We start from the raw sequence: 17169 nt of genomic DNA, 5'->3' as shown, positions 1-17169 counted from the left end.
TGGACCCGTGGCCCCTCCCTGCAGTTTGCAGCTTTATTGAACCCTTTATCTAATCAACCGTCTCTGGACCTTGAGAGTAAGACCCAACTCGGCTCTGCGCAGCATTCCTCTGAAACACAGAGGAGGCGGTGGGGGGCTGAAACCAGGAAGATGGGTTGGGCAGACTTCTGAAGAAGGTGGTAGTTTGAGCGATTTACCGATGCTAATGAGGATAAGTGGAAGCGAGTTTAACTTTGGTTTCGATGGAGGGAGATAAGAGTGGAGTTTGGTCATTGGGATGGGCAGAGAGGAAAGGAGAAATTACCTAGGAAGTGTGGCATAAAGAGAGGCGGAGTGAGAGGGGAAAGCTCGAGGGAAAGGAACGGGAGGGAACAGGAAAAACTAGACAAAACATAAGACAGTGTGGAACAGAGAAGAGAAAATGGTCTAATTTGATATGTGGTTAGATCCTGGTTTCTGTCTGCTGAGGTATAGAAAGAGTTTGTTTTGAGATTTGTTCAACATCTGCTGTGCTGCTCCAGCTCATTTACAAAAAGCTGAGGTCAGGTCTGCATTATGCAAATCCTGACCAAGAACTGCCACAAGCTTTGTGTGGTCTGAGCTGATCAGGTTCTGGGAAATTTTTATTTTTTTTAAAAAACACCAGGAAGGGAACAGAAAGGTTCTGTTCCCTTCACACACAAAAAAGTTCTGTTCCCTTCCTGGATGAAAAAGGAAGGTCAAAAAAAAGGAGGGATAAACTGTTTGTTTTAGCTGCAGCGCTGCATTAAGAGACTGCTGGCAGCAGATTTCCACGCAGCAGTGAAAGAGCTGCAAACTCACACACACCCACAGTCACACACACAAAGCGTGATGATGCAGCAGTAGTTAGTGATGCTATCAGCAGTCTTGTTTCCACACAGTGTTATATGGATCCTGGTTTAAAATAAACCGAATATAATCATACGATAGAGGTATATACGATGTAATCTACCTATAGCTCATCTGGGACAAAGATAAACAAAGTCGAGTCAAAAGCTGGGATCCAAACTCCTACTCTGGTTCCCTGAGACGACCCAGACACGTCCACCAGCTGTACACACTCACACACATCCGCCAAAAGGATCGAAAGCGCACTGACCTGCAGTAGAAACAACTTTGAAATGCCTCCTTTCCATTATACGGTTGAGTAGAACCATGTTTTCTTTTTTTTCTTCTGTCTTCACTTTGCCTAGCATTTCCACACAGTTACTGGTTATTCGATACAGCAAAGTCGACTTGCTGTTGGCCTCAAGACAGCAGTTTTATTCAGCCAGAAGCACGTGCAGCAAATAGTTTGAAGGTCACAGTCAGTTAAAAAAAAAATCTGGCATTTATTCACTTAGAAGGGAAAAATATCAAAGAATAACACAACATATAAATAACACTGCAAATATTTATACTTTCACAACTTCTCCACGTGTTACTGTACATGTGGAGAAGTTTAATGTATTTTACTTTTTTAAGATTGCTGTATAGTTAGCTCTTTCCAGGTAACCAAAAGTCTCCCCTCACCATGACGCTGCCACCACCATGTTTTATGCACAGTGCAGCTCATGTAACAATTTGAATATAGGGTAAAACGTTTAATTTTGGTTTAATGAGCAGAGTACCTTCCTCCACATGTTAGCTGTGTCTCCTGCATGACAAACTGCAAATGGCTTTAAGCTTGTTAATTAATTTCACAAATAAAGTGAAATTTCTGAAAGCATTTGAACTGTAGCATGTGTACGTTGATGCACAAACATAATTCCTCATGTAAAAAAAAGAATTCTTTCTAAGACTTCTTTAAAATAATATTATTTATATTTACAAAGAGACAACTGTCTTCATCATGATGCTTTGATGGTGTGGAAATGAAACTCTTTTCCTGATTTCCGAATTAGCCTGTTTTTGTCTTTCTTGCTGTTGCAGTATTGATTTCTTTTTTTCCCTTCCCAGTGGCCTTTGTGTCTCTTTTTCCTCCTCTCTCCGTTTCTTCCCTCTCATTCGTTTCAGGAATGCCTAGAATGTGCTTATCGGTGCCCATGCAAACACAAGTGTGAGCCGGCAGGAGAGGTCGAGTTACTCTGCAGAACCCAGTCAGACTCACTGCAGCACAAACTGGCATCCAGTCAGCCTGAAACCAGAACCAGATCCTCATTCTTCCTGTAAAGTCCCCTAAAAGGACCGGCTGTGCCAGTGTTTGGCCAAATATGAGTAAAGCGGGAAACAAAGCATGGCTCGGGCTAATTTAGGATACCATGGGACCTTTAGTTTGTTTTTTTTTTGTTGTTTTTTTTTACTGTTATTATTTGTGAACTTGCTACAACATGGTATGTAAAGTTAATAGCTCAGTAAACACTTTCATTATAAAGACCTGAAGAAAGTCTGATTGGATATGTCCAGCACAGCTAAGCGTTTGTCTACTTTTATTGAATTCTAGAAAGTCTGCTTCATTTGAGAAAGTGTGAAATCAAACTCTGATGAAGACCAGAAAAGCACATTTTGGTCCGCCTTAGGTCTCGGTTCAGGTGAAGCGAACTCTTCGGATACATAGGTGAAGGTGAACGCCATGTGGACCAGAGAACCCTCCAAACCCAGGAAGCGAACTATAGTGCATTGCATTCTGGGTAAATACAACCAGAACAAACGCGTCTGGTTCTAGAGTCTTGTGCAAGTGGGAGGAATTACTTTTTTTCTTTCACAAATGACAAAAGAAACATCCAGAACCACTGAAATATGATGCCATTCCATTCTTGTTTACTTTTCGTGAAGAAGGAAGTACACAAGACACAAACGTTTTGGTTTGCGCGTTTTTGTTAAAAAAAAAAAAACTGCCGAAAAAGCATTTCTTACCTTCTTCACAATCTGGAAAATGTAACAAAGCTGCCATATTGGTCCCCAGTCCAACCAAGACTACCAGACTACCAGCTGTGAACAGATGTTACGTTTATGCTATGAAACTTTACAGCCTCCATGATCACACTCCTAAAAGACAAGTAAAAGACAAATGAACCAGCCCATACTTCCTATATTTTTAAGTTTAAAGCTGTTGTTTGTTTATTAATCACCTTCACATAGGTTCTGTAAGACTGGGCTCTGGGTTAAAGCTGGTGACAATATAAGATTTGAGGTAAATCACTTCAGGTGCTACACAAACACAGGAGAAAAACAGTTTAGAGGGTCACACAACCCGTTTACCAAGATGATCAATAAACACATTTTTGATTATATAAACTATAAAACAAAAGCAATTTCTCATTAAAAGAGGTTTTTAAATTCATAGCCATTTCGTGCATAAATTATTCTCCAGTCGTCGGACTTTGCATCTTTAAACAGCCACACAGAAATGCATCCAGACACGGTTTATTGTGTGTTCCTCTTGTCCAGACGGCCTGCCTCTAGACGCACACTAGTAGCCATTGATGCCTCCGCACAAAGCATCCTCACAGGCAAACACATGCGACCACAATACAGCCACTACCATACGCCCTGCTTCACGTACGCCTGTGCATAAAATCAGTCTGACAAGGAGCAGACAAAAGGCCGGACTGTTGGCGTCCATGAAGGCCCCCGATACGCTCGCAGCGTTCACCCCGGCAGGTCTAAATGGATTTCCTCGCATCGCCGCAGAGGACAATGAGTCTTGTTTGAACTGCAGGGCTTGGACTCATGCATATACACACACAGCTGATTCCCAGGTTATAGTGAGAATCCTTTGTCTTTTAAGAAACATCAGACGACACTTGTATCCTACAGTGTGACTTGAACTGAAGAGATTTCCCTCTTCTCTCTCTCTCTCTCTCGCTTTGGTCTCGACGCGGCGCAGGCTCACGCTGTTCTCACCTTCCCCGTCTGGTTCCGTGTGTTAATTTACAGCAGGAAGGCGACACACGGACTCTGAGTAATGATTAACATCAGCCTTTCCTCTGTGGCTTCAGTCACCAGGGTTATGATGGAGACAAAAAAAGAATCTAACTCTGCTGTCTTTTATGGCTAAATATCATCGATCGCTGCTTTCGTTTGTGTTTTATGGTGTCGCTGCACAAGTCTGCTTTGTCCAGCTTTGGATCTGGAACGGGTCTGATCTGTGTAGATCTGTTTGTTTTTATGGCATATTTATGCTAAATGGATCTTTACATTGACTCTTAAGTCCAAGTGTACTTTTTATACTAAATATTGCATTACTGTTGAAAGGTTCCCAGACAATTTGCCACTTTATGGCTAAATATCCACCTTAAGGTTCAAACGAACTAGAAACAGATTAACAGAGATTAGAGCATAAAATAAAAAAGCATATCCTGATATCTATGATCAAGTTGCTGAAGTTGGAAGCTACCGCCGAATAAACTGGCCGATTATGTTATTATTAAATCAGTTCTGGCTGTTTTTCTTCTCGGGTTTTATGGAGAAAAGGTTTCAGCTCCACATTTATGTCCTTGTGTTAAAACACACAATGATTCATTGTGAGGTTATGCTGTCACTTCCCATTTCCTTCTTCACATCTGCTGTGTGAGAGCTCCTCTAACAATGACTAACAGGATACTGTGGCTCCTCTATGTGAGAGCGGCAAAAACAGCCTTACAGGTGCAAAGTTCGTCGTTATGCCAGTTTCCTTTGCATTCATGATGCAGCAGACCTGAAACTTTTTTTTAAAAATTATTTTAAAGTTGGCCTGTAGAGTAAATCGTAAATCCCAGTTAGTGTTGAATTTCTGGTGAGAATGGCCAATGCATCAAGGACCAGCCGTACAGTCTTCTGCCTGGAAAAAACTGACGTATAATTTTTAATACTCACTTAAGATTATCATGATGGGTTCCACAAAATATCTCAGTACACGTTTAGGTCATTATTGCCCATCCGTAATGGCAGCCATATTGGATTTTAAGGTTTAGTAATAATGCTGTAACTTTCTTGGCTTGAATCCCTAACTTGAATGCTGCACTTGCTTTTTCTAAGTCATTAATTGTAACTCGTTAGTCAACAGTGCTCTGATTTTCTCTACAAAAGTGTGTTTTCCCTTCATGAGAATGTTTTCTCTCCACTCAGGTCCTCAATGCACAAAAAGCTGGATATAAGGCGGCCATTGTTCACAATGTGGACTCTGATGACTTAATCAGCATGGGATCCAACGATTGTAAGTTAATGCACTGTTGTAGCCCTCACATGCTGACTAATCCTGAATATTCAGTATCTTGATTGTTGAACAAGAGGAAAAAGTCCAGCAGCAAATGTTCTGTAGCGAGGTTCTGGTGCCGCTGATGTTACAGACTGTGTGCAGCACCACTTTTAGAGGTTTTCTTCTGTCGTTTTGAACAACCAGATGTGTCAGTGTGCCGTGATCAAAGGGATTTTTTTTACTTAAACTGACCATTTCACTTCCCCTTTGAAAAGGTGTAGTTATTGTTTAATGAGTGCAGAAATGGCAGCAAACAGAAAACATTTTATTTATTCTTAGCGTATCCCCTGAACTAAAGCTTTTGATTCAAATAAACAGAGCTGAAATTTCATCCACCTCACTGATTTTACTGAGACTGTGTAATTATATGATGGGTCTATTGATTAGCTTTGAGAACAAATGAGATAAAAATTACTCCAATGGAAAAAATATATTACCAAATGATAAACACTGATTAGAAAAGCTGCTGAGCAGGACACATGTTATTGCATAAGGCTGTAGTTTATTAGTCAAACTGTTTTAACACAGCAAACACACATAACATTTTGAGATTGGGTTAGCAGCAGCTCTATAATAAAAGCTAAAACATAACTTAGAAATATTAAACAGCAGTTTTTTTCTGATTTTCTGTAAACGCACCATTTCTTTTTGCCTGTACTCACATGATGAATGTATTGCTTTTCTGTTTTTAGTGGATGTTCTGAAGCAGATAGTTATCCCCTCTGTATTTGTGAGTGAGCTCACCGCCAATGCTCTCAAAGACGACTACATGTATGACAAAGGGTGAGTCTGAGCCCAAAGGTTCGTTTGAACAGAAACCATTTCCTCCTCAGCTTCTCTAAATGCTGTTTGAAATACTAAAATTGATGCTCATTTTAAATAGTGTCTGAATCTCGCTGTGAAACGTCGTCGTTGCTGCTGATGTGATGTGTTCCAGTTTTGAAAGGCCTCCTTGTGAGCTCAGCATTAAGATCAGCTGGTGTGTTTGTGTGTGTGTCATCTTTATACTTTTCCTGTCATGTGAATAAAGGGCAAACATGACGTTGGCACAGTTTTGAGTACAAGCCTTCCTGGCGAACAGAAGCTGAGGAAATCCTCACTGAATTATGTGTAGTGATAGAATCGATGCGAACAGCTCCAGTGAGAAAATAAGCTGCCGTGATGTAGCTTTGACATGTTAAAGGTTGATGATTTTATTTTATTTTTTAAAATGTGTTTTCTGCCTGTTTCACCAGAGGACACCTGGTCCTGATCCCAGACTTCAGCTTGCCTCTGGAGTATTACCTGATTCCCTTCCTCATCATAGTGGGGATCTGCCTCATCCTCATCGTTGTTTTCATGGTAAAGCCTTTGTTTCGAAACTCATTTTACTGGCATTAGAGTGTGCTTTGAGCTCTGACTGGCCAAAGTTTGGTTTCCAAGCTCATTATATTGTATTTTTCTTATGCCTTGCCGCAGGTAGAAATGAGATATTATTCTTTAAGGAACTCATTTCTGATATCTGGATCTTTTGACCTGATTATATCAGTTTAGCCACAATTCTAATTCCTGTTCAAGTGTTGTAATAGATAAAGGTGTAGGCACAATGTTCAGAAATATCAGTGATCATTAATTGTTTAATCATTTTAAAATAAACATAAGTCTTGCTCTCGCTTGCTCTGTCGCAGCTAGAATGACCTGCACACGTCTCATAGAAAATACCGGTTCCTTTAAAAAAGCTTCCTCTTAATCATCGCTGCTTTATTTAGTGACACTCTTCCCAAAAAGCAACTAGTATCAAATTGATCAACTTTTTATGTTGTTATTGGAGACTTTTGGAAACTGATGTGAAAGCACATATCGTTCTCAATGCACTGACCCAAAACAGTCGTAGGTGGCCCAGTCCTCCTGTAGCAATCCATCACAGCTGTATCAAGATCAGACATTTTTATGTTGGAAATAAAATTAAAATAAAGCATGTTTATGCTTTATTTTAATGCTTTATTTTATGCTCTCCTACATTAAAATTACATGCAGTGGTCAGTTATGCAAATTATATATCATATTGAAACTCTTCAGACAGCAGCTAGTTATTCTTTCCTACAGAGCCGTTTTCAGCAGTGCTCCATGTTGATTTTAAACACTACACTGATGTGGAAAACACTCCAAATGGACTGAGCTTATATAGCGCTTTTCCAATCATTTTGACCACTCAAAGCGCTTTACACTAGAGTCACATTGACCCATTCGCGCTCAATTGCTTATACACCGATACGCAGCTCGGTAGGCAATTTGGGGTTGGGTGCCTTGCCCAGGGGCACATCGACATGTGGCATGAGGAAGCTGGAATCGAACCTACAACCTTCCGATCACAAGACGACTACTCTATCCACAGAGCCACGGTCGCCCCAGCATCGTATTTATTGCTTAAATATGATGCCTTCGCTGCTTGGGATAAGGTCTGATTATTGAGTTTTGGACCAATTTGGGTTAAATCCACAAATCATCTGATTCGTGGTCACCAGTCAATTTCCTCAGTGCATTTCTAGTGATGGGCCTGTTTTAGCTCCTTATCCCTAAAATCCTGAAGGACTTTTGTTTCACGTTTCAAACCAGATCACAAAGTTCGTCCAGGATCGACGCAGAGCTCGGAGAAGTCGTCTGAGGAAGGATCAGCTGAAGAAACTTCCCATCCACAAGTTCAAGAAAGGTAAGGCGTCCTCAAACATCGACTATCAAAGTGAAAATAACAGTAACATTTAACATGATCTAAATATCCACAAAATACAGGTGGTATTTCATATTAAACAAAAAAAACCAATGAAGATAATGCATGGAAAATTACATTAGAGAAAATATTTTTTTTCCCTCTTCGAGGAATGTCTTTGACTTCCTGACAACACCTCAACGCTCCACAGAACCAGTCACACTGAAACTATTCCCATAAAAGCGTATTGGTGAGCCTGGTCCAGACATCAAGCCTTTGACTCGTCAACATTCGACAGCGTTGCCGTTTCCTCGACTTTTCCTCACGCGATCCGAGCCAGGGAGAAAGCACCGTCCATCTCTCCTCACCACAGCTCCGCACCTTGGAGTTAATCGGATTAATGTGGGCTCGATTTCTCCACAAAGCCCACTGCTGCAGATTAGAGCTCGTCTCTGTTGAAACTGGACACATGACTGCTGATTTGGAATGTAACTGTAAAAGTTTGGTGGGGGGGTTTTTTTTGAGGCAGTTTGAGCTGTTTTTTAAAATTATTTTTATTATTGTAAAGACAGACGGAGGAAGAGAAGATATACAGGGACTGCTGCATCAAACTGCAGCTTCTTCTGAGGTTTTATTAGACGACACCCTCTGTGGGTTTGAAATAAACTATGAAAAGTCCTTTGTGTGGCTTAACATGTGGAGGTTTTTCCCTGCTTGCCGTGTTTCCTCTTGCAGCTCTGCTTTGCAGACTGGAGAGCAGTGACTTCAGTCAGCTGTGCTGGGAAACACCCGGGGAGCTTTGGAGAAAATAGGTGGTGCATAATAAGTATTTCCCTCTCTTCCCCCGCCGCAAAGCCTCAAAGTGAAGTGGCTGAATGAGCCGAGCCGCTAGGACCCGCCCAGAGAGCACAGACACACGTTCAGCAGCAAATCAGCTATGAACCATGACAGTTGTTCACATTAGCCGTGTCATGGCTGCGTCTGTGGGGCGATCGGATCGGACGCAGGGTTTGCACGGTCTGCTTTGGCCTCTGTTACAGGGAGTCCAGAAAAAAAAAAAAATGGCTCTGGGGTTCTCGTTTGCACTTTCTGCCAGCTGAGTCAGAGCGTTTGGCTGTAAAGGACGGGGACGCCAAATCTCTGCCTAATCACTTTTAAAGCCGTTCTCTGGAGCGGCGATAACTTGGCACAAACTCATCGCTTTGATTTGACCCTGGGGCGCTGCTGGAGTTTTCTGAGGACTGGGGTGTCTAAAGTTGTGGCCCTCGACCAAAATGAGCAAATACAGTGAATCTGGTCTGCAAGCACAGGTGGTTGATGCAAAGAGACACTGATTTGTTGTTTATAAAATTAAACTACTTTATCTTTCTCATCATTAAAGTCTTGCATATTTATTTGAAAAATGACTGGAAACGTATTTTTCCATTTTAATTTTTCTCTAATTATATTTCTCTTTTCAAGTTGCTCTCAGCGTGGCAGTTTTGGGTCTCATGGGCAAACATTGTGACAATGCTGTCTTAGAGGGTGTAACGTCCAGCAGCTAAGAAGAAAATGACTCGGCATTGGCTGATTCTAGCATCTTTGTTTCTGAAGTTTAGAATCAGAAAGAGAGCAGATTTTAATCTGCAGCATTTTCTGCCTCTGTTGTTGTCATCCTGCACCATTTTGGAGTTCATGCCTGAACTTTATGCGAGCTTATATATGGCCAGCAGAGCGTGAACAAATAATTTCAAGCAAAACATGTTGCAAAATTTGCTTAAAGTTTCAAAAGCTACGTTTTGTTTTGAAAATTGACAACATGTCTGTTTGTATAAACCTATTTTCTATTCAAATTTTAAACGAAAAAAAAAATTTGCTTTTATCTTTAATGTTTTAGAATGAAGTAAAATATGAAACCTTAAAATATAACTATTTTTTAAAGGAAACTTTCATATTGCCAAAAGAAAAATATATATAATAAATAAATGAATCCCTCAATCAATAGTGTCATTCTGTTGTTAACATTCTGTGCAGATATTGCATGGAAACTGCTGCAACTCGCCTTTTTTGTTACATTTACATAGGAAGCAGAGGCTTTGAGTTTTGCTTCATTTATTGAACAAAAATAAAACTTTTCCAGTGTTTGACCTGCCGATCCTCAATCAGACTATCAATGGAAAATTTAACAATTCAAATCTCTAAACAATTGATTGGTGCATCTTTGTCAAAAACATCAAACAAAACCTTTTTAACATCAATTCATTAAATTACAATGAACATTTCTAGTTATTTCTAGAGAATTGTTTGTGGAGATGTGAAGGTGCTGTCCCCCGCTGCTGCTGCTGCTGCTGCTGCTGCTGCTGCTGCTGCTGCTGCTGCTGCTGCTGCTGCTGCTGCTGCTGCTGCTGCTGCTGCTGCTGCTGCTGCTGATGAAACACTTCTACCCACCTTCATGGTTGTTTCACACATTTCTTGATTCTGCTTCTTTGAGAAACTGGTTTGGATCTTTATAGATACACCAATGCCAATTTCTGGCTTTCTGTGAGCCTGGACTTGATTGTTATGTTTTAGTTTTTTTTCTAAGGATGGGAAAAAAGTTGCGTCAGGGTCAAATCTGATGGAAAATTGGCTGATTTCTCTTTCTAACAAAAACAACAACAAAAAATAGCTGCGTCTCGACTTTTATTATCTCTAACATTCTTCTTTGTGAATATATCATGCCTTTCTAAAGATGAGCTGGTGTGCAGCATCCAACTTGCATGTATGTGAACAGAAAACCTCAGGCTGACGTGAATATCAAACAGTGTGTCTTTCTGTATGTATAATACACAATGCCTTAATGGAAATCACGCCACCCATGTAATTAGCACACAATAGCAGCCTGAGCAGCGTCCTGCAACAGAGGATCTGTGTCAGTGTGTGCAGGATTATGTAATAGCTGCTGTCCTGGCTGTCAGAGTGTGCCGCTGCCCTGCCGTTAACTTGACTTATGATCAGGGTTTATTACAGAGCCTTACATCATCCTCACTCACTGGCTGGTTTGGGTTATTCAGACTGGCTTTCTGATGGAACGTTTTAGACAGAATCTGGACTGTTCCTCTGATCCCTCCTTGGTTATGATGACTCACTCCATTCCTCTCTGCGGCGCTCTGCATCCAAACAGTGGGCAGACATCTGAAGCACACAGAGAGAGCAGACCAGCTGCAGTGTGTGTGTGGAGTATGTTGATGTCAGTTCTGAGAAGCTCTCTCTCTCTCTGTGTGTGTGTGTGTGTGTGTGTGTGTGTGTGTGTGTGTGTGTGTGCCAGTCAGCCCGGTCTGGCTGGTTCCTGCTGTGGCGTGCTGGAGATGTTTTTTTTCTCCCTTTTATACTATTTTTTTTTCTGTCACACTTGCTTTCATTCGCTTGCTCGCTCTAACTCCCCCAGACACATTCATCGCTCATCCCAAGTTCAGTGGGCCAGTGTGGCTCCTTTGAGAGAGAGAAAGAGGAGAGGAGCTTCTAGAGTTTTACAAGCACAATCTGGGCTCAAACAGTTAAATGCAACGGATTCCCAGCAACTGAATATAAATCCCGATCTCTTTAGGTTAAGTAAAATATACAGTAGTGGCCACATTTAGTGGCTCCCATGAGGAGAAAAAAATGTGTAAAATAGATAAATTCATCTTTTAGAGACACTGGAAAAATGTAAAAATCAAAGGTTTAATTTGACCACAGAGGGGTAAAACTGAATCAAGTTTTTGTTTTTACATCATTGCTGCCACAAAAATTGATAAATAGAACATTTCTGAAGAAATCTGAATGGGGGCCGCTAAACTTTGATGCACCCGCATCAAAATTAGCAACAATGCTGGGTTATCTAAAATGTAGCATGTGGGTTACAACTAGCATAATGTAATCCATTCAGTATCCAAACAATATTGTCTAAGCTAAAATTGGCAACAATCCTAAGGTTAGCAACGCGTTCTCAATAGCATGTGGAGTATTATTAGCATATTGACTAATATGGATTTACTCCATTCAATATGCTAACATTGGTGTACAAGCTTTAATTAGCTAAAATGCTAATGTTGGCTAAATAAAGGTTTAGCTAAAATGCTGCCGGTCGCCGGTGGGCTTTCACTATCATATTGACTTCCATTAACACACTCCATTTGGTATGCTAAACTTAGCTTAGATTTCAAAAATTACCTAAAAGTACTTCTTTTAGCTATAAGGCTAACAGTAGCATGAGTACTTTCACTAGCATGTTAAACGACTAGCATGTTGATGCTGCCTTTAGAATGTGTGTTATCACAAGCATGGAGCCTCTATCATAAGCTAGTATGCCATTGTACTCTTTTTCTCAGCATAATATGTAGAGTAGATAAAGAAACAATGATGCTTTTGTTTTGAAAATTTGAGTTTCATTTTAAAAACTTACAATCGGATGTGTAACATTGGTTGGGTTAAAACAGTCATATAAAACCCAAAGCTGCAATTACCCTATTTTGTAGGGTATGTGTTGGTCTTATATTGAAAGTCCAGTGTTTAGGTTGTCCAAGTCTCGTGAGTCATATGGAACCTACTTCTTTTGGTCATCTGCCATCTTGACTCTTGGCAGTGTTCTCCAGCTGGTCATAACCAGAACCAGTTATGAACTCTATCCTCGGTTATGAACTCTATCCTCGTCTGTGTTCTGTTGTTTTGGTAATAAATAAGCCTGTGTTAACTGACCTGTGAGAGGTACACACAGGTGCAGTCTTTCTGTCTGAGCCAGCTAATTTGACTCAAAAAATCCCCTGGTCTGATCAGCATTTTCCCTCTCAGGAACCACAAGAGGTATGGGAAAAATGATCAAAGCGTGTACAAGGTTAAATTTTTTTTTTTTTCTTTATTTAACCAGGTAAGCCAGGCTGAGATCTAGATCTCATTTTCAAGAGTCATCTCTTTGCATCGATTATACCGCAATTCACATCTCTACCTCATTCACAGTGAGAGGGAGATGGTGTGTGCTGGGTGCTCAGATGATGAATGGCTGGGAGTTCTCTCTACCTCTGACATCCATACGCTCTGAAGCGCTTTGACAGAAAACAAATCAACCCCTGAGCAATTTCAAAACGATTCTATGGAAGCAGATGTACAGGATGATGACATGAACATGCATTATTGTGGGAGGGCGATATTTGTAGGTGTCCGGGTGAGTTAAACAGTGTAGCCGATCACCATTTAATGTGTTGCACTCAAAAATCTGACCTTTTAACATCGTTCCTTCACACTGTACAAACAGAAGCAGATTTGATTTGACTGATATAATATTTGAGCACACAACTGCTATCCTGAAGTTCTCCTTTTGTCCTCTACAATCTAGAGGACCATAGAAATGGCTATGGCGTACCGGATTTGGCCCGAGGGCCTTGAGTTTGAGACATGCTCCAGAAAAACAGAATCATGTATTACTATTTAGAGGTTCATAGAACTTTTGATGGACTTTAAAATAGTAAAATAAAGATTAAAAAAAATATATTTGAGCTACTTTCTTTTTAAAGGGAAGGATTTTTACTAAAACCCAACTAGAACATTTTCACCACTGATAATTAAAAGTTGCATTTTTCTACAGTTCTTCCAAGTGAGATTATAATACTGCAATAAATACATAATTACTAGAAATATCATAAAATACTGTGCGTTCCAAAGACCCTTTTATAAACACTTACTGTAGATCAAATTTATATTCAAGCTGCTGTGGATTTTATCTGCCGCTCTTGTGTAAACAGATACTCGGCTCACACCCGAGTTAAATTTGACTCAAAAAAAGCTGAAGCTGAGAATCGTGTCTATGATCAAAGTCGGGTGTGTGAATATGTGACGAGTTGTCGTTTTTAAGCGTTTAAAATCTTCAGGTTTCATATTCATCTTTAGACATTGTCCAAACAGAGGAAAGTGGTTTAGATGGTAAGCAGCCCTGTTCAGTGTCTCTGCAGTCTGCGGAGTTCAGAAAGTCACCAAACTTTTTTTTTTTTTAATTTTCCTGCTTCTCTTAGAATAGCTCCCGTATTGCTACAGATCAGCAGTTCCTGAGTGTATTCTGGACCCGTGCCTGCATTAACACCGTCTCCCATTCACCCCCACTGTCCAGCCCTGTTGGAGAGGAGGAAGGTTTGATCATGAAGATGGCCGATGAGGACGGCGGTTCTATTTCTGCTCGGGTTCTAAAGGAAACGGAGCTGAAAGTGTAAAGAGGAAGGGGGCCGTGGGCAAGCTGCTGATGCTTGGAGAGAAAAGGAAGAGGGGAGGAGGTTTCGATGCGACTCCCCTTCCTTATACGGTCACATGCAGCCCTGGCACGGACACAGAGTCCAGTCAGGAAAAGCATACTCTTTTAAAGCTTACATAAACACGCAGGCCTCCGCCCCCCAGCTGGGAAGAGAAGGGGAAGGAAAAACGAAGAGGAACTCTGAGGAATCTGTAAGGGAGTACAGAGACAAATTCCTGAACTTTCGGCGCGCGCACAAGAGGCTTTGCAGCACTTATTGCATCAGAGGCTGTGCAGCCTGTTGGCTATGGACCGGTCCAGCTGGGTGGGACGGACGGGTGGGATCAGGGACATATTTGGACAAAGAATGGAGGGAAACCTAACTTATGAGGAAGCAGAGTTTTTAATGGCCTGGTGCATCGTGGAGCTGCCTTCAAGGCTTTTGATCTCCTACAGAGGACTTTAACAGGGCCTTAAAAAAGTATTCACGTTTTGTCATGTTAAATCTCCAGACAAACTGTGTTTTACGAGACAAATCCATTGAAAACAGGACAAAATCCCTTCGATTCATTTTTTTTTTAACAAAACAAATCTGTAACTGTGATGTGTTTGTACCCCTTTTACTCTGATGCCTTTAAATTTAATCCGGTACCACAGATAACCTTCAGAAGTCGCCTCTTTAGCTGTGTTCAGCCCTTTATTCATCAGAACAAGTCCGATGAGGTGTCTGACTTGGTGGGGCAGTGAACCTCCCCCTGCTTATAGCTTGTGGGAAAATCAGTAAATGATACAAAAGTTTCATAGCAAACTGCTCAAAGGCAAATATTTTTATTTCAGGGGATAACTATGATGTCTGTGCCATCTGCCTGGATGAATATGAGGATGGAGATAAACTCAGAGTCCTGCCGTGCTCTCATGGTGAGTAGGCTCAACTTTATCAATATGATACATTTAAAAACAATGACTAAAGTGATGGACCGAAAGTAAAAAAATGACCACATAGTACAAAAAGACATCCCCAAGGAGAATATAACTTCTTGAAATCAGTCCCTTGTTCAGACGGTCTGAACTCTCGGCTCTTGGAGTCGCGCAGGAAGGCTTTGCCCAGGATACTGATGTGCGGAAAGGAAGCTTGTGTTTTCTAAACCTGATGCTCTTGTTCTCCTAGCCTACCACAGCAAGTGTGTGGACCCCTGGCTGACCAAAACCAAGAAGACGTGTCCTGTGTGCAAGCAGAAGGTGGTCCCCTCTCAGGGCGACTCGGATTCGGATTCAGAGGAGGGGGACAGCGGCCCCGACGAGAACGAGGTGTCCGAGAGCACGCCCCTGCTGCGCTCCCAGGCCTCGACCAGCGCCCACTCCTTCGGCACCATGTCGGGAGCGTCGCGCTCGGAGCAGGACTCCTCGGAGTACGACGACGACGACGAGCTGGGCAGCAGCGACAGCGAGGAGGAGGTTACCGTGGAGACCGTCGTGGTGCAGATGCAGCAGCCGTGCTCCGACGAGCACGACTTACCCCGAGCTTGACTGGCACCCTTGCATCCGCAGAGACTTTATGGGAAAACGGATCCATCATCTGTTTTTCCGTCACTGCTTACATTAGGCTCCCGTCCTGTGTAGGAGTTCCGACATGTTTTAACCTGAGAGGACCCGACTACAGTAGACTGATGCACTGTATTTATTCATGGAAAAGAGCCATGAAAAGGTTCCAGCTGCCCTCACCATGCCTGACAGAGAGCAGCATAAATATTGTCTGTATATATAAAGTATAAATCACAAGAAGCTCCATATTAACCTTTGATTACCTTCAGTCCTACATGTGTATATACATAGAAGCACTTCGACATGAACTGAACCACTATGCAGCGTTTCAGCTCACAGCAGTACTGTTGCCATTTTATTTCTAGCCTGATGTTTGCGGGAGTTTAGACGCCAACGTCTTTTGTGCCAGTTTTTCTGTTGCCACTGACTGACGTGGAGTGAAGCACAAGTCAGTCTGGACTGACGGACTAATTTAAGGCGTTAAGAAAAAAGAATGTGCTTTCTATGATGCATCACATTTTGATTTGTTACACAATGTTCCGCACATCTTTTGGCTGCTTTTTTTTTTTGTAAACCTGGTTATGCGTTTTGTAGGAAAAGTGCAGGATTATCCTGTTTAATTCACAAAATAATTCCTGTTGCCTTTTTAGTTGTATTTCTGTCCCGTTTTCTTCCTGCTCATGTACATTTGTTCTCAACGAATCATGTCAATAAATAACCCTGAACTACAAACGTTGATTCCAATTAATGTTTTACTTACATTTGCAAAGATCCAGTTGCCTCCATCCACCAGTTCTGGTTTCGTTTTCAAGCATATCAATGGAAAGTTGAGTGGAAGGAAAAAAATTACTTTAAACAGAACATTGCAGTTTGGAATGGCAAAACATGTTAAGATGGGTATACACTACAGTACCTCTAATCCAGAGCAACAGATAGAAATAGAGTAATACGTTTTTTTTTTTTTTTCATTACTGAAATGATCTTAAGTTGTGGATGTGAGCTTGTATATTCCTATTCACACAATATTCCATACATTTCTAGACTTCCTTTTTAAAATGAATCATTCAGGACAATACAAGATGTTTACTTTGAAAGTGCTTGGTCATTTCTCAAAGGTGTGATTAAAGTTAGCTTCTGATTTTAAAGTGTAAAGGGTCATTTCACCACTTTTTATTCATCTGAATTGTGTCAGAACAAACCTAAAATATTTCTAAAATCACCACATGGGATATTTTGGTACCTTTATTCTCTTACAAACTAACTAGACCTTAAGAGAAAGTGTACAAAAGTATTGATTTCATCTATAGGTTACAGTTCAGCAAGTTACTCACTGCAGAACTGTTAAATTCAAGGTGGGGTATATTTAAAAAATAAATCAAAGAAAATGAGGAATTTTAAGATAAAAATGAGAAACTCATTCCAGGAGGATTTTCAGACAGCCAGACTTTACATTATTTTTTTTAAATTCCAAGTTCGTTGTATTTTCAGCGTCTACATTTAATCTCATCTCACAGTAGAAGCGAGAAACAAGAGTAGACAAAAACATTG

General features: G+C 41.0%; 1 protein-coding gene across 2 annotated transcripts in view; it reads left to right on the top strand.

The window, feature by feature from the left end:
- The window catches only part of rnf13 (ring finger protein 13), a 35928-nt gene extending 19575 nt beyond the window's left edge, over window positions 1-16353 (top strand). For both annotated transcript variants that reach the window (XM_008406833.3, XM_008406834.3), the window contains 6 exons: window positions 5050-5137; window positions 5872-5962; window positions 6415-6520; window positions 7775-7868; window positions 14917-14997; window positions 15248-16353. In XM_008406833.3, coding sequence (XP_008405055.1) covers window positions 5050-5137; window positions 5872-5962; window positions 6415-6520; window positions 7775-7868; window positions 14917-14997; window positions 15248-15606 — 819 coding nt within the window. In that variant the 3' untranslated portion in view covers window positions 15607-16353. The remainder of the gene's footprint in view (window positions 1-5049; window positions 5138-5871; window positions 5963-6414; window positions 6521-7774; window positions 7869-14916; window positions 14998-15247) is intronic.
- The last annotated feature ends 816 nt before the right edge of the window (window positions 16354-17169 follow it).

Source organism: Poecilia reticulata, chromosome 4, assembly GCF_904066995.2.
Source record: "Poecilia reticulata chromosome 4, P_reticulata-male-v2, whole genome shotgun sequence".
Lineage (NCBI taxonomy): Eukaryota > Metazoa > Chordata > Actinopteri > Cyprinodontiformes > Poeciliidae > Poecilia > Poecilia reticulata.
This window is presented reverse-complemented; position numbering and strand designations above follow the sequence as displayed.